Here is a 27,873-nt window from a genome sequence, read left to right on the forward strand (position 1 = left end):
CGCACTGTAGGTGTGCAGGGCTGTAAATGAACAGGCCGATGATGGTCTCCTTCTCCTACTCGGGCAGCCTGGGACTTGTAGTTCGCCCCCTCAGGGTCTCCTCAATAGCGTGTCTTCAGTCCTGACAATATTACCTAAAAAAAAAATTCAGAGTGGCCTGATGGCTAATCTCTATTATTCCTGTAAATCCCCCGTCGCCCCACACCTTATCAAGAAGGTACTAACATGTGATGCTCTGCACCACCATGAAGATGATTCCTCTAGCACAAGCCTTCCTTCCAGGCAGATAATTACCGTCAAGACCTTGGTGGCCTACAAGTAATTAAAATTATGATGAGCTACTGGCTTCAGGCATGGTGGACAGTAGAGAGAGCAGGACCTCTGAGAACGCAGAGCAGATCTTGGATCGCTCTTCTAAATTGGGTCTTTCAACTTCAACCTTCCTAATTCCTAATGGTTGGTTAACTTTATCAGCCCAACTGACCACCATGGCTGGGGAGGAACAAAAGCCAAAGATAGCATGTTCTCTTCAGTGCCAGTCTTGTAGTCTTGTAAGGGCAGTGAAGCATTTGGGTAAAAAGTCACCTAATAATCACCTCGAACAATACTCAACACCCATCAATTCTTGCTAATATTTTGCGATTCAACAAAATGCTTGAGATATTTCCCCTCACCAGATACCGATGGCAGACAGGAACAAGATGAATCACTGTTTTCCTCCTGCTGGAGAATTCCCTGCAGCTGCAGCAGGTATTTGTCTTTCGGTCTGTTTTGAAATATTTTCTGGTATGGCTGCTATTGTTGCTGCTTGATTTGATATTGGGATCACAGAGAACTCTGAACCTTTTGTTGGAAGAAGTGCCTGTCATTTGTCTTGTGATGGTGCTTTCCATATTCTTTCTTTTGTTCTGCACCAAAAAGTTACTTACCTTTGGTAACGCCTTATCTGGTAGAGACATACTCTAGTTGCAGATTCCTTACCTTATAATTTCCCCAGGTGTCAGTCTGGATCCAGAGTTTTTTCTCAAGCAGTACCCCTGCGTGCTGTAAGGTGGCGTAGGTCAGGTCGGCTCTGCGTCTATCATTGGTGCTGTGCACGCCAGATATGACGTCACAGGACCTATATAGGCGTCACCCTGGCATGCTGACATCAGTTTCTTTTCACAACTTTCCACAACGGAAGCTCAGAGCCATGAACAGCGCTCACCACTGGTGCATCAGAAGTAGGGCCCTGAAAGGGAAGTCCCTGTCCCTCGAAATCAGTTGACAGAGTGGGGAGGAAGCGTGGGTCGGTAAGGAATCTGCAACTAGAATATGTCTCTACCACATAAGGCATTACCGCCGAAGCTAAGTAACTTGTTTATCTGATAGAGACTTATAGTTGCAGAATCTTTACCTTAAAATAGATGCCCAAGTAATACCATCCCGGAAGGAGGGTCTGCGAACCAAGATCATACTAGGAAGTCCTGCAGGATAGAACGGGCAAAGTACCCATCCCTACGTACTCAACAGTCTGGACAGTAGTATTTGGTAAACATGTGCAAGGATGCCCACGTTGCTGCCTGACAGATGTCCAGGACTGAAACTCAGCATGCTAATGCAGTGGCTGCAGCCGTCGCTTTGGTAGAATGAGAGCGCAAACCCCCGGGTGTTGCTTTTTAACAAATGCAAAGCACATTTTAATGCAGAGAACAACCCATCTAGAGATGGTTCTCTTCTGCACTGCCGGAACTTTCTGTGCACTCACATAACCAACAAAGAGTTGATCATCCACCCTGAACTCTTTGGTACGATCAAGATAGAACGCCAATGCTCTTTTTGGGTCCAGGCGGTGGAGTATCTCCTATTCCTTAGAAGGATGAGAGGGTGTGTAAAAAGTAGCTAAGGTAATGAATTGCCCTACATGAAAGGGCATGACCACTTTTGGTAAAAAGGAAGCCTTCGTGCGAATCACCACTGTCAGGATAGATGGAAAGATAGGGTGGCTTAGATGACAATGACTGCAGCTCACTCACCCTACGGGCAGATGTGATGGCACCAAGAAAGGCTGTTTTTAACATCAGAAGCCTGAGAGAACAGTTATGAAGCAGCTCGAAGGGAGCGCACATTAAGAAAGTAAGAACCAGATTCAAATCCCTTTGGGGCATTATGAATGGTAATGAAGGAAACATATGAGTAATACCCTTAAGGAATCTACAAACAATACGAGATTTAAACAAAGAGAGTTGCTAAGTTAATCTTAGAAAAGCAGAGATAACAGACAGATAACCTTTGAGTGTGCCCAAAACAGAGCCCTGCTGGGCCAAAGAAAGTATAAACAAAAGGACCTCGGAAAAGGGGGCAGAGAGGGGTTCAACAGACTTGTCTGAGCACCATGCTACAAATTTCTTCCATCGACAGGCGTATACCATTTTGGTGGAGGGACGTCTGGCTGGACTAGATAATGTGAGAGGCTTCAGGCGGAACATCAAAAGCTGTCAGCTGCCGCTGTTCAATCTCCCCGTGAGAAGGCAGAGACTGCACAGGTTTGGGTGGAGAATCTTCCCCTGCTGCTGCTGCAGAAGAATGTGCTGCCGAAGGGGCCGTTTGATCAGAGGAGCGATGGCCATGACCAATAGCTCGGGATACCAGAGTCTTCATGCCCAGTCTGGTACCACAATGATCACTTGGGCCAAGTTGTTCTTGATCTTCTTGAGAACTTTGGGCAGAAGTGGTATGGGTGGAAAGGCATACAGGAGGCCTGAACTCTACTCGAGATGAAAAGCGTCGCCGAGCGAGAGCAGCCTTGGAAACTCCAATGAGCAAAACTGCTGACATTGCGCACTCTCTATGGAGACTTACAGATTTAACCAAGGATCTCTCTATTGCTGACAGAGACACTGTGCCACCTCCAGATGGAAATGCCATTCATGATCGACCAGGCATTGACGGCTGAGTTTGTCCGCTCTGGCATTCAGAGAGCCTGCCAAGGGTTGAACTACCAGGGAAATGCCCTGATGTTCCAGCCATGTCCTGAGGTGCAGAGCCTCCCAACAGAGTGCATGACCTTGCCCCACCCTGCTTGTTGAAATACCACATAGCAGTGGTGTTGTCTGTGAACACCTGAACTTCTTTTCCTTCAAGTGAGTAAAGAATTGCTTTCAATGCCAGTCTGATCGCCCTGAGCTCCAAAAGGCTGATGTGGAGCCCGGACTCCGCCGGAGACAAGACTCCTCTGATCTCCACCTCTCCCATGTGGCTGCGATGCATCTGTCAATACTGTCAGATCTGGCTGGGGAAAAGAGAGGGATCTGTCTCTGACCCAATCACATCTCAAAAGCCACCACTGCAGATCTTGCACAGTTCCCTCTGAGATCTGGACCATGTTAGAGAGGTTCCCTTGATGCTGCACCTACTGGAACTTCAGGGCCTACTACAGAACCCGTATATGCCAACTGGCATGCGTCACCAGCAAGATGCAGGAGGGCATGAGGTCCAGCAGCCTGAGAGTCATTCTAACCTAAATCCAGGACAGAGGCTGAAACATCGTTATCATAGCCTGAATATCCTGGGCTTGCCGCTCAAGATAAACCCAAAACTGCACTGTGTCCAAAACACCTCTGATGAAGGGGAGCATCTGAGAGGGAGTCAGGTGGGACTTCGCACCTTTATAGTGAACCCCAGTGAATGCAGGCAGTCCACTGTAGTCCGGAGGTGGAAGATGACAGCCTGGAGCAAGCCTGCCTTCACCAGCCAGTCGTCGAGATGGGGGAAGACTGAAACCCCTGACCTGCGCAGATAAGCCTCGACCACCGCCGTCCTGAGGAAGAGACTGAGGGACTGGAGGTCTAGAATAGGGTGGAAACCCTTGTATTTTTTTGTGCAGCAAGAATAACAACCACAATCTACTTCTGGCACAGGGACTCTCTCTATGGCTCCCTTGTCCAAGAGAGCCGTAACTTCCTCGTTGAGAAGTGCCAAGTGATCCGCCATCTTCCAATCGTAGGATGGTGCCATGGATGGAGGAGTGGTCTCGAAGGGGAGGGAGTAGCCTCTTCAGACTAATTGCAAAACCCATGATGGATTGCCAGCGGGGCAGGTGATGGTGAATCCTGCTTCCGACTGGTCCCTGGTGGGGAAGCAACAGAGTAAGAAGGTTTGGAGGCTGCAGGGGGCGAGGTGGACTTGGTAGACCACTGGCGCCCTGATCCATTAGGACGTTGGATCCCACGTCCCCAGCCATGCAGAGGCTGGGCAGCGTGCACAGCATGATCATTGGAGGGAAACAGAAGGGGTGGGATGCCCCTTCCATAGCCACGAAAGGGGTAAAAGGCATCCTGAAGGGGTGAGGGGAAGTCGCGAGGCCCAAGGACCTGGCCGTAACCCAGTACTCCTTACAGCAATTGAGCGCCGAGGCTGCTTTGTCACCGAAGAGACGGGTGCCATCAAAGGGCATGTCCCTAAGAGTGGACTGGACAACCCCCAAAAAGTCAGACATCCACAACCAAGAGTAAGCGTAACCAAGTAAGGCCACCATCGATGCAACCAACCTGCCTAGTGAGTCGTTGTATCCAGCCTGCATCGCATTGTTAAGTTAGCTGCGTCTCTCCCATCAACAAGCAGCAACTTGAGAGAGAATGGCCTGGGCCTCCTCTGGGAGATGTGGCAGCACTTACGCAACCATTTCCCATAAGGTATGGGTGTAACAGCCCAAAAGGCATGCGGTGTTCACTGACCGCAATGGCAGGTTGGAGAAAGAAAACATCTTCTTCCCAAGCTGATCCAGCCTCTTGGATTCCCCGTCCGGGGTGTGGAAGGGAATGCACCTGAGGACTGAGGCTTGGATAACCAGGCCCTCAGGGGTTGGGTGTTGCGTCAGGAACACTAGGTCATTTGGAGCTAGTCTATGGTGATGGGCAATTGTCCTGTTCACAGAAGCTCCTGTGCTGGGTTTGGATTAAGTCCCTAGCAGGACATCAGTGAGGGCTTAATTAAAGGACAAAAGGGGTTCAGAATATGAAGCCCTAGGCTGAAGCACCGCTGTCAGGAGGTTAGTCCTGGCTGCCACCGAAGGCAGCTCGAGATCCAGGACCTTGGCTGTCCTCCTTACCACCATGGAGTAGGACGCTGCCTCCTGCGTAGCCACGGTAGGGTGAGAAAGCATGCCAGCATTAGGGGGAAGTGTCCAGACCACTAGCGTCACCCAATCTGTCCGCCAGTCCATGGGATCTTCAAGCTGATATTCCAAAGGGCCCAGAAACCCCTCCCAATCTTCACCATAGCCCAACCTAAGGGAAAAAGGTCCGGGATCCGACCCAGGGAGTAAGGCCCCTGTTGATATTAGAATTGGCGTTGCAAGTTTGGCTCTGTGTCGAAGTCAGCAATGAAGATGGGGGTTGACCCCGACCGTGGGAACAGGCGGTGTCTGGAGCGTCGACATCGAAACCATCTTTGGGGAAGGTCGAGGTGGTGCGACCGTCACCGGTTCGGATCCAGTAACGGATCCATGGGTGCCTTCCGGAGTCGAAGTCGCCGGTGTGGAACACAGAAGGGCCCTAACAACTTCGTGGGGTCCAAAGGCGCTGCAGCACATGACACCAGTGATGGACGCAGAGCCAACTGACCCCACCTAATGACACACAGGGGTACTTGCTCTAGAAAAATCTCTGGATCCAGACTGACGCCTGGAGAAATTCTAAGGAAAGGAATCTGCAACTAGAAGTCTCTACCAGATAGTAAGCCACGCACCAATACTATAACAGTCTAGCAGACCTTTGAAGCTTTTAAAAAAAGAAAATGTTGGTGCTGGTGTGGTGGGGGTGGCATAGCAATTGAAGGATTCTGTGCACTCCGTATGCCCACCATATTGAAGGTGCTGCTGTAACTGATTGGAGAAATATAAGAATGTGGTGATTCTACAAGTGCTGAGTACTTGGAGGAAGCCGAGGATGAGGTAGTCCTGGCCGAGTGAGAAAGCAGAGTGAATTCTTCCCTAGTGCCTTGGTCTGGATTGGTGAGGACGAGGTGCCCGAGAGGAATTATGTCTGCCTTGTGAAGACGAACGCTCCTTGGTAGCAGGCCTTTGCATAGGTGTGGTAAGCCTATGTTTTGACAGAAGCAGCAGAGTCTACAATAATTGATGTGAGAGGTTGAAAAAACAAAGGGGTCACTTGTGCAAGGGTAACACAAAATATGACAAGTTGCCCTTGGTGAAGGTGTGTTTGAAATGTAGAGTTCTGGAGGTATGCCTGCTCGACGTAGCTGGAATGTGTCTGGTATGCAACTTCTTCAGCCATGAAGGAAGGCAGATGGAGATGTTCATTGTCTAACTCGGTCATGGTTCAACATGGACTGCATTTCAACAATAAGATGCCATTCAACGTCATCATACTAAATTTCTACAGCACTGATTGGAGCCTTGATGGAGTGACAGCCTTTGACAACAAGCAAATTGTGATTGTGCATCTGAAAACTGTGGTCCTCAAGGTTGAACAGAAATGGCATAGTTCATTGAGGGATGTTTTCATTTTAGATGTCCTTCTGTGAAAAGGCTTCTGAGAAATGTATTTCTGGCGACTAGTATAATTATACAAATGATTTTCCTTAAGTTCTGTCTATTTTAAAAGAAAATTAAGTCAAACGATGGCAATATAGTCTATAGATAGGCTACTAAAAATAATTGATTTTTTTAAATTGCCATTTCTATAGAAAATGTTTTACATACATATGCACCAGGATTTCAGGACAGGTGGGGGATGGGAAGCGGCCACAGAGGTAGTAACGAACTGTTAGACCTGGTCACACACCTGGGACACAATCACACAGCCTCAAGTCACTCCCTGTTTCAGTCATAGATTCAAGCAGGGAAGGGACTGGAAACAGTGGAATACCGGGCGGGTGTACCTGAGGAAAACTAGACTGCTAACCACCATTGGATGGGTAGTTCCTGGGTCAGAGGTTTACATCTGTGTCAACAGTAGTTGAATCAGTACTTCCTGCATTGCATACGTCCCCTCGTCTGACAACATTTCTTGGTTGTACTGGATCTTCGCTTTTGCTCAGTTTATACACTTGAGATTAACAGCTTGATTTAGAGCTTGGTGGGCGGATGGACTTTACCATGTCAGAGCGATGGAGTAAAATATTCCGGCACCCTGACGGAGTACCTGCCCACTGTAGTTAGAGATGTCTGCCGGCCTAGAGGACATCACTTATACTGGCAGAAACAGCTGTCAGTGGTTCCAGTCAAAGCAATGACTCCCTCGAAATGAAAGTTTTCTCCTACGGCATGGGGGTCACTTATACATTTTCACGGCCTCTTTCCTCCAAGTTTTACCCTTACTAATGGGCAGTGAAAGCTGTCCATTTGACCGCCCATTCTAAAATGGGCTGGGGATCAAATGGCCAAACCTCTGAAGGCCCTTACTCCACTGGAGGTGTATGTCAGCAGTGCAGATAGAGTAGTCTCTGCCGCTAACGTACTAAAGGCCCGCCAGACTCTAAAGAGGTACATGGCCCTTCAGTTTGATAGCGAGGGTACTTTGTTGTCGTTGCGGTGGCGTAACCTGTCCACCGAACTCAAAATTAGGATGCAAATCCTATCACCTTTGTTGTTTTCTTCCATCCCAGTTTCACTTTGCGTATATTCATCATCCTTTCTCTTCGGGCTGGTTACCTTATCTTGGTTAAATGCTATTTGCCCCACCCCTCACCTTTTTCTGTGCTGGTAGCTTCTGTCCCTTGGCATCCTGGGGATCAGCATCAGTATATATGTGCTCTTGTCATTGCCGATTGCTCTGTATCATAGTAAACTACTCCGTATGATTGTGGTAACTCCTCTGTGTATCAACTCATATTTGGTAAATCCTGTACACTAATCTGTTGGCTTGTACATTTTACTAATTTACAACTCCCTTCAACCACTGCCTGAGGTCATTGCCGCACAAAAGACCACTAACAGATGTTAGTCCATGCAGGGTATTCCTGATGAAGCAACGCTCCAGCAAGTGCTCCTGTGTCTTCCTTTACCATTTTCCTGTTTGTTCTCTGGTGAGGTAGTCAAGTTATCAATACATTCAGAGAGACTCAGAGAAGGCAGGGATTCTCAGCGGAGCTACACCTTCAGGTAAAGCTTTTCAATATTTATTTATATATGCATATTTTGAGCTCACCATCATCCTGCATGTCAGATGCCATTAGGTAGGCCACAGGGCAGGCAAGGGCTATCAGGGCCACAGCCACTGGGGCTCTGTTGTTTGCCTCTACTGTCCCGGGGTCCATCCTGCTATGGCTCTGCAAACTGGACCGAGTATAGCCCTTTCAGTACTTGACTCTCAGTGACTGCAAGCAGTCACAGGCTTCTTAGGGAGTTTAGTGCAAGGGTTACATAGGCTCAGCACTCAATACCACACTCAGCAGTTCCAAAGGATCATTGTCCAACCTAGTGTGTCTCTTATGAAAAAGATAAGTACTTATTTCACATAAGCCACAATATTGCACACAACAACAATGCATTAGATACCCACTTCTCATGTGCAACACCCATGCATTTCACATTGGGGGCCCCTACTAAGCTCTCAGTCCCCTTTCCCCTTTTCCCCATCCACTTTATGGGCTCAGGGGTCTGGTGGCATTAGCTCACAGTCACTTCTTAGGGCTAAATATCATGCACAGTTTCACACCCATTCCTTCTTCCTGGTAGTATAGAGCCACAATGGGATTAGTAGTGTGGGCAGGTTCATCACTGATATGCAGAACGAAGAGTATGTATCTGTCCCACTACTGAGGTGGAATCGCTGCAAGCTGTGTGGTGTCTATGGTGGGCGGCACCAGGAGCAGCAGTTTCTGGCATTGGCCCTCTTCTGCATTCTAGAAGTCTCTCTGCACAGAGAGGCAGCGCAGAACTGACAGACCTGAATAACCCCCAGAGTATGCTATAGGCCACTCTGGGGCCTCCTGTATTGGGGCAATTCCACGTCCTCTTCTTGAGCCGCGGGACTCCGGACACATTGGGGTACTTCTAGGTACTCTGTAAAGCATGCAGTAGCATCCCCATCGGACAATGGGGTCTTGAGCTACGAGCTCTTTCCAACAGTCAGCTCCTTCTGCAGGGTGGGCTCGCTTCTTCCCTTTTGCTCAGACTGGAGTCCTTGGATTCCTAGGACAAGTCAGTTTGTTCCTTCTCCATATGGGAATCCAAGTGAGGTCCTCTCTTCTCTGGAAAGCTGGCTGTGAGGCCAACACAGGTCCGGGTTGCGCACTAGTCCTCTGGGTGATATATAGAACACCCTCTCCTTGGTCAGAGAGAACTAGGAACTGGAACAATAAGTAGGCCAACAGCTCCCACTTTATACAGTGGGCAGACAAGGGATGTGGATTATGAGTATGTCTTTGCTGAGCCATTTTGGGTTGGTTCCCTTTTGATTTGTTCTTCGCAGGCTATCCCCCAGACTCAGCCTTTGTTTTGAGTGAGGTTCTTCAGGTTGGTGTACCCACGTCAGAGGGACAAAGAGGTGTGACGTCTGCACCAGACTAGCAATAGCCACACTTGACAGTGGTAAGGGCTTCTCCCTTTTTAGGGGACCCTTCACACCCAGGCCCAGAAACTGCAGTCCCACCCCTCATTTCTGCCATCCACCAAATGGCAATCTCAGAAATTCTAATCAGCATTCCACTGCATCAGAAAAATCTTAACCACATTTTCTGCCTTTTCTCACTTCAGTGTCTGGGTTCCGTCCCTTTAATCTAAGAAATGTCAGTAATACTCTTTCAGTGTCTGAGAAAGCACCCTCACTTCCATCTTGTGTAAATGAACAGGACAGTGGATCACAAAACAGAATCCGGAGGTCTGTGTCACTCTGATTCTCTCAAGCACTAATACAATTTACTGGCATACATTTGCACGTCCAGACACACAGGATCTTGGTCCTACGATTCCGGATTCACCATCAGCAGTTAACTTTTTGGTGAAAACATTTGTTCACATGATTAAGGTAAAAAGGTCTAGTCAGACTCTAATCACTACAAACCAAGGTATATTGCCATCACCACTACCCTAAACCCAGGAGAGAGAAGTTAGTCCTCTTGTCAGCACAGAGCATCCGCCTGGCAGTTCCTCCTAGGTTCAGGGCATTTCCAGGACTACTTTCAAGTCGAATGCAGGCTTAGGTCTAAGCTAGATTAATGTGAGGCTAAAACCAAAAACTGAAAACCAAGATGCCACATACTCACAATTGGGAACATAGGGCAAGACTCACTAATGTAGACCATGCAGGGAACATTCCTGTCCCAACAGGGCATAACTATTCAGTGCTATGGCTATCAATGAAGGACCACTGGAGACAAAATAGTTATATACCATCAGTAAAGTTGGTGGCACAGAGAGGTCATGGCCTCTGCAGATGCATTTCATAATACCTGCCTCTAGAAGCACAGATCACCAGTGGGCCTGCCATGGGGCGACTTGTAAGATCAAACAGATCACCCATCATAAGGCAACACTTCTACAACATGGTCCTGTAAATGTCAGGGGGCTGATGCTGAATTCTGTCAAAGTTATGCAGTTGGGTTCCTACACACCCTTTGAACGGAAATAAAAGAACTGTCATATGATAGGACCTGTATGTATACTGTCAATGACCTTAACATACACATCGCCTTTTGAGTAGTTTAATATATGAATATGACTGAATTGTAACAGCAGGGGTAGAAGGAACACTATAACTCAAGAGGAGGGAAAGGAAAAACATCAACCAAAGTAAACCCTTCCCACCTTGAATCAAAATTACTGACATTACTCTAGAAGGGCTGCGTTATAAAGTAAAAATTGACAATAAATATCATGAGTTCTGGTGCTATCTTTTTTTCCAATAACAACTTTGGTCTTAAAGGACGCTGAGCCTTCATTTGTTAAATGGATGGATGGCTTCATCATCTGGCCTGCTCCTCACTTGTATAAGATGTCGATAAGCTCTAGCAGTCTCACTTTACAAATGAAGGAGTTCTTTTAGCGAAGGTGATGATGCAGAAAACAAGTTACTTACATTACTTTGGTAACGCTTTTTCTGACTGATACAGTGTCTATCTGCGTATTCCTCACATTTTGAATACCCCTCATGCACCAGCATTCCACAGAAACTTTCTTGACAGCCCTCCCACATCGACAAGGGCTTCAGAATCCACATGGCTCTGAGCTCATCGCATGACATCAGTGGAGCCATAAGAAGCAAACGTCAACGTGCTGTCAGTTCCCATTGTTTTCTGCACCTTGGACGCATTTTGGTTTTTGTTAACTCTCGATTAGGGAGCAGTCAAAGTCTTTCGATGTTTTTTTACGAAATTGATACATTTTTCAAAAATATGTCTCCTCATCGTAAATGAGGGTTGAAGCCCTGTAAGAACTGTGAGGGACAGATGTCTATCACTGAACCTCATGATATTTGCCTTTAGTCTGTAGGGTTGCATGATGATGTCGGCGTCTGCTCTTCGTGTCAGAAAATTAAAATGAATCCGAAGGCCTTGAAAGAAAGGGAGGTGAAGCTGTTCATGGCTAGAGACGCATTGGAAGAGAAGTTGTCAGAAGTCTAATCCACGATCCAAGTCACCATTTACCCATTCATGGAGGTCAGCAAGGAAGAAGCACAAGAAGAAGCCACGTCATGGTTCTCGACGTCATTCTTCCAAAGATGAGTCGCAGAGGTCGGCGTCGCCATGTCCGGCTTAAGAAGACGGTGGAGGAGACCTTACTCCGGGTTCGTCTCCGGTGCCTTTCCTGGCATCACCTTCGGTGCCCCGGCCAAGTCATCTGGACGTCAAGATGAGATGTGAATCTTGGTTCCAGTGCATCAACCTCAGCAGAAGCAGAGTTATCCAGCTTTCCCTGCTCCAGGTGGGGATCCTTACCACTTGAATATGTTGTATGAGGTTCAAGTTAATATACTGTAAATTTGGTGGTTGGACTACTCACTCTGCACTATATCGTGTTTGTAGGAAGCTAGTCTGGTGTGTGGTGAGTACTTAAGGTGTTATCACTTTATACCAGGTCCAAGAATCCTCTATTAGTGAGGTGTAGACCGTGTCTAGGAAGCCAGGGCTCTCTAGGGGTAGTTGTGGATGATCAGCCAAGACTTATCTATGAGACATGCAAAGCTTATGCAATACCACTACAGTCACATAGCACTTACACACATGAAAGAACTACACAGGGGTACACAAATAAATGTACTTTATAATGGTAACACAAATACTAAAATACTGTATAGGCAATACCCCACTAGGAGGTAACTAAACACACTATTATGTACACATTAGAAGTCAGTGATTAGCATAGAAAGCAATAGCAAATAGTAAAAGAATACAAAAAATTGAAGGCCCTAGGGGGAGACCAAACCATATACTAAGTAAATGGAATGTGGAAGGCAGTCCCCCACCCAAGTAAGTGGAATCAGTAGAGGGGAGATGAAGGAACTAGGAACCCTAAAAGGTAAATACCAGGATGCCCCGCAGCAACCAGGAGAGAAGAGGTAAGTAACTGTGTTTTCCCCAAACCCACAGGAGAACTTTGGAAAAGGACTGTGCAAGACCCAGACAAGACTGGAAGAAACAAAAGGTAGATCATGATAGAAGAGGACCTGCAAAAGAAGGGGACCAAGTCCAGTTCCAGTTGGAATGTCCGGCTGTGGCAGGAGCCATTACCCACCCTTCTGTGGATGCAGGACCAAGTCGACAGTGGATAAGGAAAGTCAGCAGTGCAGCACAGGAGCAGAAGATGAGTTCCAGAAGTGATGCAAGTGATGTCTCATGTCAGCGGTCGTGATGCAGACAGTTAGTGGTGCTGCAAAACCACCAACAAGCCTTGGCAAATGCAAGAGTCGGAGAAGAAGGTTTTGCAAGGCTGAATAGGACCAGCAAGGCGCAGGAGACTCGACCCAAGGAGGGGAGTCAAAGGTGACCCTCAGCAGCTGGGAGATTCACAAGGAGGAGGCAGCCCCCAAAGGCGACCATCAGGCAGCAGGCAAAGGAGTCACAGTGAGGCCCACTCAGCACACTTGGAGAGGAGTTCCATGTTGCTGAAGCAGCAGGCAGGAGACTGTGCTTTGCAGGCAAGAGTGCTAGAGGCCAGGACTAGACGGAGCCTGAAGATCTTTTGGAGGAGAAACAAACAAGCCTTGGTAGCTGCAAGAGTTGCGGTGCACAGGGATACTGTCCTGCAAAGAGAGGCAAGGGCTTACCATCTCCCAAGTTGAACAGCTGGTAGAGAGGACCAAGGGTACAACTCCAGACCACCACCTGTGATGCAGGATATACGCAGTTCTGGAGGATGGAGGATCCACGTCATTGCAGTTGGTGCCTGCGAATGCAGGGGAGTGACTCCTTCACTCCAAGGGAGATTACTTCTTGTGCAGGTTGAAGACTCGTCGCCCTAGGAGAATGCACATCCAGGCAAATGTTGCAGTTGCTGAAAGGAGCCGGAGAAACTATGCTGCAGAGCGGAGTCGTCGCTGGAGTTACAGATTGTCGGTTCCAGGAGGGTTCAGTTGCAGTCCTGGTGGCCAGAAGATGAAGTAAACGATGCTAAGAAGTCCTGCAGGAATCTTGCAAGTCGAATCTGAAGACCAACCCGGGAGGGAAACCCTAAAGAGCCCAGGAAGGGGGAATGTCATCTAGCAGGGTGACCACCTATCAGGGGGGGGCTGTGATGTCACCTGTCTGACCTGGCCACTCAGATGCTCCCAGGGCCTCTGTCCATGTTGGATTCAAGATGGCAGAATCATGTGGCCACCTGGAGAAGCTCTGGGCACTACCCCTGGAGTGGTGATGGACAGGGGAGTGGTCACTCCCCTTTCTATTGTCAGGTTTCGTGCCACAGCAGGGATTGGGAGTCCCTGGACTGGTGCAAATCAGTTTATGCAAGGAGGGCAACAAATGTGCCTTTCAAAGCATACCGGTAGGTTGGGTACTCTTGAAATAGTGGATATAGAATTTTGCTTAGCTGGGAGGATGTGCATTGCCCGTGAAAGTCCACCAGTTTGTAAATACATCCTCAAATTGAAAGTAATTCTCAACAAAATTCAACGAGGCACATTCAATGAATTAACAAACTACAGGGAGTGCAGAATTATTAGGCAAGTTGTATTTTTGAGGATTAATTTTATTATTGAACAACAACCATGTTCTCAATGAACCCAAAAAACTCATTAATATCAAAGCTGAATATTTTTGGAAGTAGTTTTTAGTTTGTTTTTAGTTTTAGCTATGTTAGGGGGATATCTGTGTGTGCAGGTGACTATTACTGTGCATAATTATTAGGCAACTTAATAAAAAACAAATATATACCCATTTAAATTATTTATTATTACCAGTGAAACCAATATAACATCTCAACATTCACAAATATACATTTCTGACATTCAAAAACAAAACAAAAACAAATCAGTGACCAATACAGCCACCTTTCTTTGCAAGGACACTCAAAAGCCTGCCATCCATGGATTCTGTCAGTGTTTTGATCTGTTCACCATCAACATTGCGTGCAGCAGCAACCACAGCCTCCCAGACACTGTTCAGAGAGGTGTACTGTTTTCCCTCCTTGTAAATCTCACATTTGATGATGGACCACAGGTTTTCAATGGGGTTCAGATCAGGTGAACAAGGAGGCCATGTCATTAGATTTCCTTCTTTTATACCCTTTCTTGCCAGCCACGCTGTGGAGTACTTGGACGCGTGTGATGGAGCATTGTTCTGCATGAAAATCATGTTTTTCTTGAAGGATGCAGACTTCTTCCTGTACCACTGCTTGAAGAAGGTGTCTTCCAGGAACTGGCAGTAGGACTGGGAGTTGAGCTTGACTCCATCCTCAACCCGAAAAGGCCCTACAAGCTCATCTTTGATGATACCAGCCCAAACCAGTACTCCACCTCCACCTTGCTGGCGTCTGAGTCGGACTGGAGCTCTCTGCCCTTTACCAATCCAGCCACGGGCCCATCCATCTGGCCCATCAAGACTCACTCTCATTTCATCAGTCCATAAAACCTTAGAAAAATCAGTCTTGAGATATTTCTTGGCCCAGTCTTGACGTTTCAGCTTGTGTGTCTTGTTCAGTGGTGGTCGTCTTTCAGCCTTTCTTACCTTGGCCATGTCTCTGAGTATTGCACACCTTGTGCTTTTGGGCACTCCAGTGATGTTGCAGCTCTGAAATATGGCCAAACTGGTGGCAAGTGGCATCGTGGCAGCTGCACGCTTGACTTTTCTCAGTTCATGGGCAGTTATTTTGCGCCTTGGTTTTTCCACACGCTTCTTGCGACCCTGTTGACTATTTTGAATGAAACGCTTGATTGTTCGATGATCACGCTTCAGAAGCTTTGCAATTTTAAGAGTGCTGCATCCCTCTGCAAGATATCTCACTATTTTTGACTTTTCTGAGCCTGTCAAGTCCTTCTTTTGACCCATTTTGCCAAAGGAAAGGAAGTTGCCTAATAATTATGCACACCTGATATAGGGTGTTGATGTCATTAGACCACACCCCTTCTCATTACAGAGATGCACATCACCTAATATGCTTAATTGGTAGTAGGCTTTCGAGCCTATACAGCTTGGAGTAAGACAACATGCATAAAGAGGATGATGTGGTCAAAATACTCATTTACCTAATAATTCTGCACTCCCTGTAGAGTGATAGATAGCCAAGTGCCATATCTTAAAGGTGCCTCAGAAGTATGTAATGTGGCTTCCTGGGGGATGCTTGAGTAATGTTTTTCTTCATACAGGATAAAGAGAATCTGCTTTGTTGGGTTGAATTCAATTTTGGACAGATAATTCCTGTTGTCTAAATCTACTTGCAAGTGCCATCAGTAAAATTATCTCTGGGTTTACCATTGGTTAGCTTTCATTCACCCGTAATTTTCGTTTGATGCAATTTGCCCTCAAGTATCTCGGGACAAGACAATATGTTTTTTGTTCCCAAACAAAATCATCTTGATTAGGAATAGATGACATATTAATGTTTGTCTCACTGCTGCATCCTTTTGTACAGTTGATTCCAAACAGTAGTGCTGAATAAAAGTGTGTTTATTGTTTTTAAGTTGCTCCTCTACAGATGTTCTTAGACACTCTAGGAAAGCAATCTGTTGAGGTGGACATACTTTTTGTAGAGTGTGCGCTTTTCTTTCAGAGGCCTTCCTGCTTTGCAATGGCAGAATACTATGGCTGCAGAAATCCAGCGGGATATGCCTTGTTTGGAGTGTGCAAAACCCTTATGAAAGGTAGCACATGCCACAAGCAGCTGATCTTTTTTTCTCAGCTTACTAGTTCTATCTATGTAGAACTTAGGGCCGCGCTTAACATAAAGAGTATGTAGTGCTTTTTCTGCTATAACTTTAGGAAATTCAGAAAAATTTATTTAGCCCTACAAGGTCATTTAAATGAAATATGGTGGAACTTTTGGAATAAACCAGTAATTTATGCTCACTATGACTAAATTGTCCCTGAATTGCATATAGCTCTTTATGTTGAAATCTTGTATTTCACTTCATTTCCTTGTTGATGTCAACAGTAATACTAATATCCAGGAAAGAAATTTCAGATAGGCCTTGTGTATGGGTTTGAATTGGCTTTCCATCAACTGTGAAAGGACCCTATCCGACTGTCAAGTAGTTGGAGGATGTTTCACTGGCGGGAATATTCTTTAAAAAAAAGTCCTTTAAGGAACTCCTTCACAATTCTGTTGGACTAAATTTATGGTTTACAAGCAAAATCGTCTAAATTGTGATACTGCCTCAAAATGCACTTTGAAAGAGGTATGAGAAAGGCCTGTTTGAGTAAATTGTAAAAGGTAAGGCAATACTTGTTCTGGCTTGGATGATAAAGGGCGAACCTTGTTTTCAAGGCACCATAAAGAGAAATGCTTGCATTTAAACTGTTAAGTTTTATTTTGTGTTTCCCCTCTGGGACCAGCTAACATTGTGTTACTGTTTTCTGGGATGCTTAGGTGTGAGAATTCACTGTGTTCAGGAGTGCAGGTTATAAGTGTAAGGATTTCGGATCCGGATGAGGTACTTGATTGTGGTGGTTTGTCAACAGATTGGGGATTGGTTGAAGTTAAATGTGATGTCTCTCTGATAGAAGTAGCTTGGTGTCTGGATCTTTTCGGATCTACTAATCCAAACCAACGTGGTTCACTCTTAATTTTGTTGAGGACTCTCGGAACCATGGGTGTTGGTGGAAAAGTGTAGTCAAAGATTCCTGACCATGCTATCGAAAACGCATTCCCCCACGACCCTGGTTGTTGATACCAGCTTGAGTAAAATGTGCATTCCCCATTCTGAGCTATTGTGAACAGGTCCAGTTTAGGTTTGCCCCAATGGCTGAATATGTTGTCTAGGACTTATTGGTTCAAATCCCATTTTGACAGATGCTCGTCATTCAGCTTATTGTGGCTGCCAATTGATTGTATGTCCCGAACACCTGTGATACTTTTAGCTTTATATGACATCTTAACAACCATTTCCAAATTTTCGAAGCTTCCTTCGACAATGCCTTAGATCAAGTGCCACCTTGCTTGTATATATTATGCATCGTTATAGTATTACATTGTCTGTGCATACTAGGACTAAAGACCCTGTTATTCTTGGAAGAATGAAATGGAGATTTAATGCCACAACTTTCAGTTCTGAAAGGACTCAAGTGGAGACTCAAGTGACAAGGAGCCCATTTCTCGCTGATTTCTAGATCTTTTAAATGAGCTCCTCCTCCTTCTAACAAACCATCAGTTGTAATAACAAAATGTTGGATTTGAGGCAGAATAGTCAAACCTGATGAAAGATAACTTCTTCAACCCACCATGGAAGAGAAGCCTTCTTTTGTGGAGTGATCTGTAAGACTTCAGACTGTTCAGACACAGTACTGCATCCTACTCACTTGCCAGTCTCACGACACACCCAGTGCTTCATTTGAGCTGGTGGTTGCCAGTGGGGGCCACTGGCACTAATGTTTGGGGACAAGCACTTATTTTTCTGCATCAGATGTTTATTGGGACAAGAGAGGGAAACTCACACAAAGCAGAAAGCTAGAGGAGATAGAAAATCCTTCTGAAAGGGAGAAAGCGGGCATCTCTAAGCGTGAAACAAAGGGGCAGGGAGTGACTGGTGGTGATGTAAAAGGCACAAAGTGAATTTAAGACTGCACAACCTTGGTATTCGCAGCAGCAACATTTGCCCTAAAGCAAATAAGCAGAGTTTTGGGTAACAGCACTCTTTCTAGTACAAATTAGGCACTGGTCATACCATACCTGAGCAAACTCTACTGGCACTCTAAATATATGCAAGTACAATTAAAGCTCATCACCCAACACACAAAGCATTACAAAACACAGACCAGCCTAGCTGAGCAGCCATGCACAGTTCCCCCTACCTCCAGGTGCCTCCGCTCAGCCAGACTCTCACTAGCACATGTCCCACGCATAAGCAAAAGCAGGCTACGAGGTTGTGCATCAGCATACATCGTTCCTACAGCATGGAACGACCTCCCAAACCACATTAGTGACGCCACCTCTCTTTTTGAAATCCTGAAGGAGCTGAAGGCCTATCTCTTTAAGTAAGTCCCTCTGAGGTTAGCTTCACGCACCAACCTAAGTACCAGGATTGCGTACTATAGTGGTGATAGTGCACTATAAACATACACCTAAGATGCATTGTCAAAAGGACCTTGAGTTTAGATGTTTGTCATCTTGAATGGGTTTCATTCATAGGTTTGTAGAATGGAACTATAGAAAAGCATGATGACAGAATTCCCAAGTGTTAAATGAAGCAGTGTACCAAAACTGACTACCTTTTTTGCAATGACATTGCCAGATGTATGGGTTTCGAATGCCTCAGAACCATCGGATATGATTTTTCTTTGATAGTGCCGAAAGAACCACCCAAAAAGGTTATTTTCCTTAATGGCTGAAGGAAGATTTCTGAGTAGTGATAGTGACACCCAATCTGAAGAGATGCTGGTAATTGTTGGTTGATCTCCAGGCTGCCTGATGAGAAGGAGCTTTTACTAGCCAGCTGTCGAGATACGAGAAGACCTGGTGAGCATCTAGTCATAAGTATGCCGCTATTGGGCAGCTGGGATTTTTTTAAGATGTAAGGAATTGACTTAAGGCCAAAAGGAAAAACTTTGAACTGGTAACGGCAGCCAGCCACTTTGAATTTTGAGTACTTGTGGCAGTGCTTTGGCTGAATGGGGGTTAGAAAGTAGGAGTCTGGGAGGTCTAAAGATGTCATAACCCCCCCTCTCCCACATCATCGAGTTGGAGAATGACTTGAAGCATGACCATGCAAAATGATTGCTTCTGGAGATATCTGTTGAATTTTCTCAGATCTAGAAAAGGACTCCATTCAATGGATTGTTTCTCAGGAAAAAACGGTAACAGACAGTTATACCTTTCTAAGGAGGGCTCAGAAACATCAGTCTATTGGTCTTACGTTAGGAACAGGTACTCAATATGTAAGTCACACGGTTGACTGACATCCAATTTCTTGACTTCAAGTGGCACCCTCATTTTGAACCCTTCCTGGATTTAATCCCCGATTTATTAAGCAAAAGCTTGTATGTCCGTTTAAGGTATGGGTGCTTACCTTTGAGGTCATTTACTAGTATGTGGCGACCTGCATTGACAACTGATCTATGCCCTAGCTGTAACTGTACTTCGGAAACTCTAGTACATTTCATGTTCTTTTGTCCTGCCTATGGGATAGCTCGGCGAAAGTGGATTCTCCCAGCTTGTAGGAATATGGGCATGAGACATTGTAAAGATGCATTAAGACTGATGATGAGAGATACCCCCACTTGTTTAATCTGTGCGGTCAGCAAGTTCCTTGCGACCGCATGGCACACACGTATACGCCTCTTAAAAAGCCAAAATGATCCGTCTTCAAGTGTTTATAGTTCTTAAATTTATTTATATATTGATTTTATACAATAAATTTTGGATTATCGTGATCCATTGTTTGATGCATATCGGATGACAATGAGAGATAGTTTCTTATCATTATATAGGCCATTAGATAGTTTATTGGGGGAAGTACGCAAAGGATTTTTTAGCATACATGTTTTCTTTTTCATTTTTTATGACAAATTGATCGTTTAATCCTATCTTAATCCTGTTTTTATTATGCATTTACTTTTATTTTAGCTGCGATTGTATTGCTTTGATGGTTAAATTTGACCGAATAAAGCTTATGTGTGATGATGACCTTTCTGAGTGTAAGGGACTAATATAGCTCCTTTGTTTAGCATGGACAGAATTTCCACTTGCAAGAGATGGAGATGCAGATGGGACCTCCATCGAGGTGAGGTGTAAGGAGCTCTTTGGATGAATTCTAAACTGTTATTGTTTGAAATACAACCCAGGACCCAAGAGTCTGCTGTTAAAATCTCAAATTCTGTGTAATAGGTGAATAGTTTAACCTCCAATTGAATTGGGGGAAAAGGTGTTATCATGGCCGGCGCCTCTTTTCTGTCACTATCTTTGTTCTGGGGGCCATTGTTTCCTACTCAACATTTGTTTCGTATAGGCCATTGATGGCAAAGGCCTTTATTATTCCTACAGATATCATGATCTATAATGTTGATGAGTGTGCTGGTATTACTGATATCTGTAGTTTTAATATCCAACTTCATGAGTAAATTGTCCTCTGCCTATGGTTCCTCAAAAGAACTGTTGTCTCTGCTGGAGAATACCCCGATATCTTGCGGTATCGATGCAGGTTTTTGATTGACTGCAGAGCAGCATCCACATGCATTCTGAAGAATGCTTCTCCTTTTTAAGACATGTCCAAGAACTTAGTTTCGACCTGAGGTCTAAAGGATGTGGATTCTACCCATCCTTGCTTCCAGAGAACAATTGCTCGAACTAGCTGGCGGAATAAGGTGGATGCTAGACACCCTCTTTTTGGCATGGTTACCCCCACTTTTTGCCTGCTGCCAGTATGCTTTGACTATTTTCACTGGGATCCAACTAACCAGGACCCCAGTGATTGTGCTCTCTCCCTCTAAATTTGGTTGCCTAGGGCGTTGCACGCTCCACAATTGGCATACTGATGCCCCCCTATAAGTCCCTAGTATATGGTACTTGGGTTCCCAGGGCGTTGGGGCACCAGGGATTACCCAGGGGCTGCAGCATGTACTATGCCACCCATGGGAGCCCAAATGTGTCTGCAGGCCTGCCATTGCAGCCTGAGTGAAAAGGTGCATGCACCCTTTCACTACAGGTCACTGCATCAGGTCACTAAGTCACCCCTATGGTAGGCCCTCCTGACTCAGAGGGCAGGGTGCAGCTACCTGTGTGTGAGGGCACCCCTGCATGAGCAGAGGTGCCCCTACAAACTCCAGCTCCATTACACTGGACTTTGTAAGTGTGGGGAAGCCATTTTACCAGTGTACTGGACACAGGTGACTCACTACCTGTTTCCAGCTACATAATGGTAACTCCAAACCTGGGCATGTTTGGTATCAAACATGTTGGAATCATACCCCAATACTATTGCCAGTATTGGCTGTATGATTCCATGCACTCTGGGGGCTCCTTAGAGGACCCCAGCATTGCTCCTACCAGTTGTCTGGGGTTTTCCAGGCTTCTGCCTTCCTGCTGCTTGACCAGCTCAGGCAGATTAGGGCAGAACAAAGGATTTTCTGGGGGAGAGGGAGGTAACACCCTCTCCATTGGAAATAGGTGTTACATGGTTTCGGAGTGGTAGCCTCTACAAGGCACATTTGGTACCCTCCTTGCATAAATCAGTTTGCACTGGTCCCTGCTCTGGGGTCAAACTGAACAAAGTAAAGGGGAGCGACCACTCCCCTCCTGTCCCTCACCACCCCAGCGGTGGTGCCCAGAGCTCCTCCAGGTGGCCACTTGATTCTGTCATCTTGAATCCAAGCTCGGCAGAGGCCCCTGGGAGCATCTGAGTGGACAGGGCATGTAGGTGACATCACAGCCCCCTCCTGATAGCCCCCTTTCTGAACTATTTAGGGTCTCCCTCTTGGGTGGGTCCTCAGATTCAACATGCAAGATTACAGCAGAACTCCTCTGCATCGTTTACTTCATCCTCTGACCACTGGGACTGCAACTGGACCCTTCAGGAACCAACAATCTGCAACTACAGCAATGACTCCGCTCTGCAACATTGTTTCTCCAGCTCCTTCCAGCAACTGCAATGCAACATTTACCCAGCTGTACATCCTCTGAGGGTGGCGAGTCTTCAGCCTGTACAAGAAGTAAGAAGGAATCTCCCTTGAAGGAGTCAATCCCCTGCATCTGCAGGCACCAACTGCAACGACGACCGGCTGCGTAGATCTGCTGTCCTCCAGAACTGCATGGATCCTGCATCACAGGTGGTGGTCTAGAGTGGTCCTCTCTACCAGCTGCCCATCTTGGCAGACAGTAAGCCCTCGCCTCTCCTTGCAGGATGGTACCCCTGTGCACTGCGACTCTTGCAGATACCAAGGCTTGTTTGCTCCTCCTCCAAGGGATCTTCAGGTTCTTCTCTGCTGCTCCAGCAACATGGGACTCCTCTTCGGGAGTGCTGCATGGGCCTCACTGCGACTGCTGTGCCTGCTGCCAGTGGGTTGCCTATGGGGGCTGACTCATCTCCTTCTGACTCTCCAGACTGCTAAGGGTCACCCCGGACCCTTCGAAATCAGAAGGGTGCCACAGATGCCAGGAACGTACAGTGACGCATCTAGTTTGGCATTGCCCAGTGGTTAACACATACTGGGTGGCAGTAGTGACACATTTAGAGGGTACCTGTGGAATAGACATAGACCATACCCCACTAGCTGGACTACTGGGAGTTATAAAATTCCATAAAACAAGCAAGATGGACTATAAATTTACTCAATTGACACTTCTTTTAGCCAAGCGCAGGGTGGCCATCGCGTGGCTGGGTCGGCTGGGACCAGAGATAGAGTTATGGAAGAGGGACATGCTGGAATGGGCTGTGGTGGAAGAGGTCATCCAAGCAGAGTTAGGAAAGACGATAACGCTGAAGCAGACATACAAACATGGGGGGAACACTAATAACTAAATTTGAAGCTAAGGCCAGTTCATCAACAGGTGACCCACCAGATGAGGAGACCTAAAAGAAAACGAAGGCACATTACTATGCATATGGGAAAAAAAACTACGTTTATTATCCTTTCATTGTTAAAGGGGTGGGGCATTGGAGACGACGAGCACTGAGGGAAGGTGCACTGTGCACTCCCCTCAGTGCGCATGTATGTTTGACTGGCTGCCTCGAGCCGGCCAAACTCACATGCACACAGGAGCTTGGGCTCTCTCCAGCCCAGCACTGTGTTGCAGGGCTGGAGAGAGCAGGCACAGGCTTCCCAGTCTGCTTGGAAGGGCCCTGGCTGGGCGCTGCCAGCCAATCCTAACGCTGCTCCGAGCAGCGTTAGTACTGGCCACAGGGCAGACTGGGAGCCTGTGCATGCCTGGTGCTGAGACGACAGAGAATCGGCGGTGCAGAGGTAAGTTAATTTTTTTTTTAATGCTATTAATCTCGCCTCCCTGTAACCCTCGCGAGCCGCGACTGTTGTAAAGTTATAAAATTGGAAATTTAACATGACGTTTGAACAATGCTGGTGGCTCCAATGTTTGACTTATTGTAAACTATATGGTGTCTGAATGATTGCAGCAACGACTTAATTGGTTTACTCTTGTTGATGATTTGTTTGTTAAGTGGCGAGTTCCACCATATGTAAGCTCAAAAACTACCAATAAAAACAGATTCTATAAAAAAACATACAGGGGCTCATGTCTTCAAATTCGGAGTCAGGATGGAGCCACCAGCTGATACAAAGTTCTACTGAAAGATTTTCCAGATCCAGTGAGGTGCCTGGAGCAATTCAGAAGATGAGGAATCTGAGGTTAGATCTAGCCATCCTAACTGTGCTACTAAAAAAACACAAGGGAAAAGAGTCAGAGTGTGCAGTTGGTCTGGGAATGCTGAGATCTCAGTTTGGATAATCTTCACGGAATTGAAAACTGGAATATTTGGCATTACTTGAAGACAGTAACATGCACAGGTACAGAAAACAAAGGAACCGGGCGTGGAATGTGAACCTGTAGATTTCCCATTGGCCGAGGGATCAGAGGAAAATTGTTATAACATTTTGTGGCTTTGAATGAACCAGCACACGATTTACAATGCCTGCCTTGCAATGAACTCTTTCAGCAGCTGAACTCACACAGCAGCTGCAATGTTATGGCTTGGGAACTGAATCACTGCAAGGGGCTAAATCAAATGCATTTGCAGGCCCTATGTTTTCAGGCTGCATTGCACTACATAGTGTATCACTATATAGGATAACAATTACATACACCAGGAATGCATTTAAAGTAATTGAGCACTACACGGATCTTCACCATGGGGTGGTGGTGCACCGTTGTTTGTTTCTGTCTTGCCTCTGCCAGCTGCCCAACCCCTTTTCTTCAATTGTTGCCTTACTTCTACTCTGGAGGATACCACCTTCCCTCAAGGGTTCTAAAACTGAATGCTGATCTATGCATCAACTTTTTGTGCACAATCAATACTGCTGATTAATAACATGTGCTGCTATAAAAACCTTTTATAAGGCATAGTGAAGTAAATATTCAAGTTTTCTAATTGAAACAGACTGAGCCATGGGCTAGGACCACACATTTCAACACCATCCATCACAAGCAGAAAATACATCCATCTTGCAGACAAATTAGATAACGACAATTAGATCTGTTATTTATGTATGCAAATAAGTACATAGCGGATTTAAAGAGATATCAAGCAACAAAGCTCAAATCGCCATGGAGGATCCAGGCGATCCAGGACAATATACAAATTCTGATGATTAATGAGACCTTACCAAAAGCAACTCCTTTTACCACAATCGCTGGCTGTCGCGAGGTGCAAATGTACCACTGTACGTGGCTGGTGGGGTGAATTATAATAACGCTGGTGCAATCATTTAGCACAGAACAGCTTCGGGACCATAAATGTAATTATAGCATTCCTTTGTTTCTATTTATAAACAAAGCAAGTGTGTAGCTAATTATGCACTTAGAAGTAAACAAAGTACTGGTCGTGGTTATGTAATGTTCACCTAGAAAATCGCAAGTGCTGCCTAATAAGCACTGTGGGATGTGCGCGCTGGTCAAAACATACACATTTGAATCAGCGCTTCAGCTACAATCCTGTTTCACTCTTCCAGTGACATAGTACCTTCAGGCAACAACTGAGGCCAACCCTTCCTCTAGTGAGGAGAACAGTTAAAACAACACTGCAGCTAACAGAAAAACAGGAAGGCCTTGCTGTTCCCACTCTCAACTAAGCTCTGCATTCAGCAGCCATTTTGCTACAAACCTGTGCAGAGGACTACCTATGCATGTCCCAGTGTATTTGGTGTACTTTTATGTAAATTCTTCCTTTCTTCCTCGCACTTATTCCTGTAGTAAGTGTTCAAGCAACCAGTCTGTGATACATCAAGAGCAGCACAATAACCCTAACTAAGTATGAACACTGGAGGGTATGGTTTGCTTTCCAAGTGAAACTGTGAAATCATTTGGGGTGGGAGGAGGGAAGCATGTTCAACAAGTGATTGCCAAACACATCACCTGCTGTCTCATCCACAGTATCTCACCTGGTGGGTTATGCTGTAGGTGTACAGATAAGCCAGCCTGTAGAGGCTTTTGTAGTGCTGTGGGAAGCGGCTAAGGCACAGGCGGAAGGCGCTGGTGCATTGCTGCGTCAGGACATTGCATCGCTCCTCAAAATCGGTGGGAAGACTCTGGGGGTAGTCGGAGAGTTCCCCGCATGGCTCTGATCTCTTCCGGGAGTCCCACTGGGCAGGAGGTGGTGGAACGGGCTTCGGAGTAGGGGAAACTGCCATTTGTACACACGAATCAGGAAAGACTTTCTGGACATTCTCTCCACTGCACAGAACTTCAGATATTTCTGAAGCCTCTTCAGACTTTCCTGCAAAGCGAAAAAACAGATGCTATTCAGTCATTCCCACTATACAACTGTGGACATAGCAACTACATTTATGTCTAGAACCAGCCTACTGTACAACTTATGAAAATACATAGAACTTGCTTCCAGGATTGTGACTGGTACAGTAAAGACACCAGCATATTTCGATTCAGTCACTCTTGCTCAGATAAAGTTAATTTTCACGTACAAATTCACAAGCCAACAGCACACACATTACCATGAGCAGTCACGTCAACATACAATGGATAAAACCCCAAGCAATCATACCAAAATATCCCACCTCTCACTCGACAGTCGCACCAATGTATCCAAACGTGCATGCTTTGAAATTACGTTTGGCTTAACTATGCAGTGATGTCACAGCCTTCTAACCATAAGCAAGACCTATGCAGGCGCACCACTGTATATCCACACCCCAAATCCACCACCTTTACGGCGAAACCACAACCAAGTAATGTCAACAAGTTTTCAATTTAACGTTCGAGATACTCCTAAAGCGAATTGCTACAATAGATTCCTTTACACTGAAAGGGTATTTCATGCACCCTCATTTAAACTTACACTAAATTGAACCCAAAATGTTATCCCTATCTTGACTCTAAACTCTCTGCTGCTCTAGGCCTGCTCCTTTACATCCCCAACCTTACCCCTTATACTAGTTTCACCCCCTAGTTGCAACAATTTTGGTGTTATGAAGACTCCTATCACATTAACTGCAGTAGTTTGGAGGCCTAGCAGCATCCTGGAGATCACCATATGTCCCCCTTCGCCTCAAACTACCCAAGAGCTGCAAATAGTTCGCTGCAGCACCTAGGTCTCTGTCAAGTGTCTCCCCAGCAGTATGATGCACTCAAAATATTTCAATAATTTAAAATGGAAAAACTACCTTCATAGTGATTCTGGTTCTCTTTTTTACAACTGCTTGGGAATGTTTGCACTGCTCTCCAAAATAGCATTTCATTTTGCATGTTTACAAGGGGATCCCATGTAAGCATTCCTTTGTCACACGCAGGCTTAGCCCCCTATATGTATATGTCAACAACCCTTTAAACACAGTTTTCAAAGTGTTTGCTGCCATATCTGGCTGCAATACATCATATGCTTTTAAAATAACATTGTATTATTTCATATTAACAATATTTGAATGAACAGTGTATTTGACAAAGGCTGGTTTCCTGTAGAAAACTGGGTTGTGGTTGCAGCAGTGCCCCCAACCCCACACTTTTTGCCTGTTTTTTATGCAACTTTGACTGAAGCGCACTGGGAACCTGCTAACAAGATTCCAAGTGCCAGTGTTCCTTCCCCCAAAACAAGACTGCTGGTCACTTGAGCCCCAAGTAACCAGGCCTTTAGCACCTTTTGTAAATCCTTAGTAAATGGTACCCTCTTGTGCCTAAGGCATAAATACTAAAGAGGGCCGCTAAGATCTGCAGCATAAATTGTGCCACTATAAGGGACCAACCTCATACAGACTGCCACTGCAGTCTGCGTGACAAGGTGCTCCAAAAAGTGAAAACACGACATGGCAGGCACCTGTGTGGCAAGCCCCCTAACACTGCTTGTAATATTTGTAGTCACCCCTAAAGCAGACCTTATAGCCTTAAGGCAGGGTGCAGGATGCACTACATCACACATGAGGACATTTATGCATGAGCAAATGTGCTCCTACTGTGTCTTTCCTGATTTTGAGACATTGTGAGTGAACAGGGAAGCTATTTTAATTACATGTGCTCGACACTGGTCAATACGAGTTCCCGAGCTACATGATGGCTTCACTGAATCCACCGAAATAATCAAAGGCACACAATGAATGTCCAGTGGTTACACGTTTTTCCAAATAACCAGAATTCTCCAGCACCTATTATGTAACACTCAGTGATTTATT

At 45.8% G+C, this 27,873-nt stretch overlaps 1 protein-coding gene across 6 annotated transcripts in view; it reads right to left on the bottom strand.

Moving 5' to 3' along the window:
• Window positions 1–27,873, bottom strand: part of CABIN1 (calcineurin binding protein 1) — a 1,028,293-nt gene that overhangs the window by 447,053 nt on the left and 553,367 nt on the right. For all 6 annotated transcript variants that reach the window (XM_069215153.1, XM_069215155.1, XM_069215154.1 and 3 more), the window contains exon 28: window positions 25,636–25,970. In XM_069215153.1, the coding sequence (XP_069071254.1) occupies window positions 25,636–25,970 (335 nt within the window). The remainder of the gene's footprint in view (window positions 1–25,635; window positions 25,971–27,873) is intronic.

The sequence above is a fragment of the Pleurodeles waltl genome, chromosome 11 (assembly GCF_031143425.1).
Source record: "Pleurodeles waltl isolate 20211129_DDA chromosome 11, aPleWal1.hap1.20221129, whole genome shotgun sequence".
Classification (NCBI taxonomy): Eukaryota; Metazoa; Chordata; class Amphibia; order Caudata; family Salamandridae; genus Pleurodeles; species Pleurodeles waltl.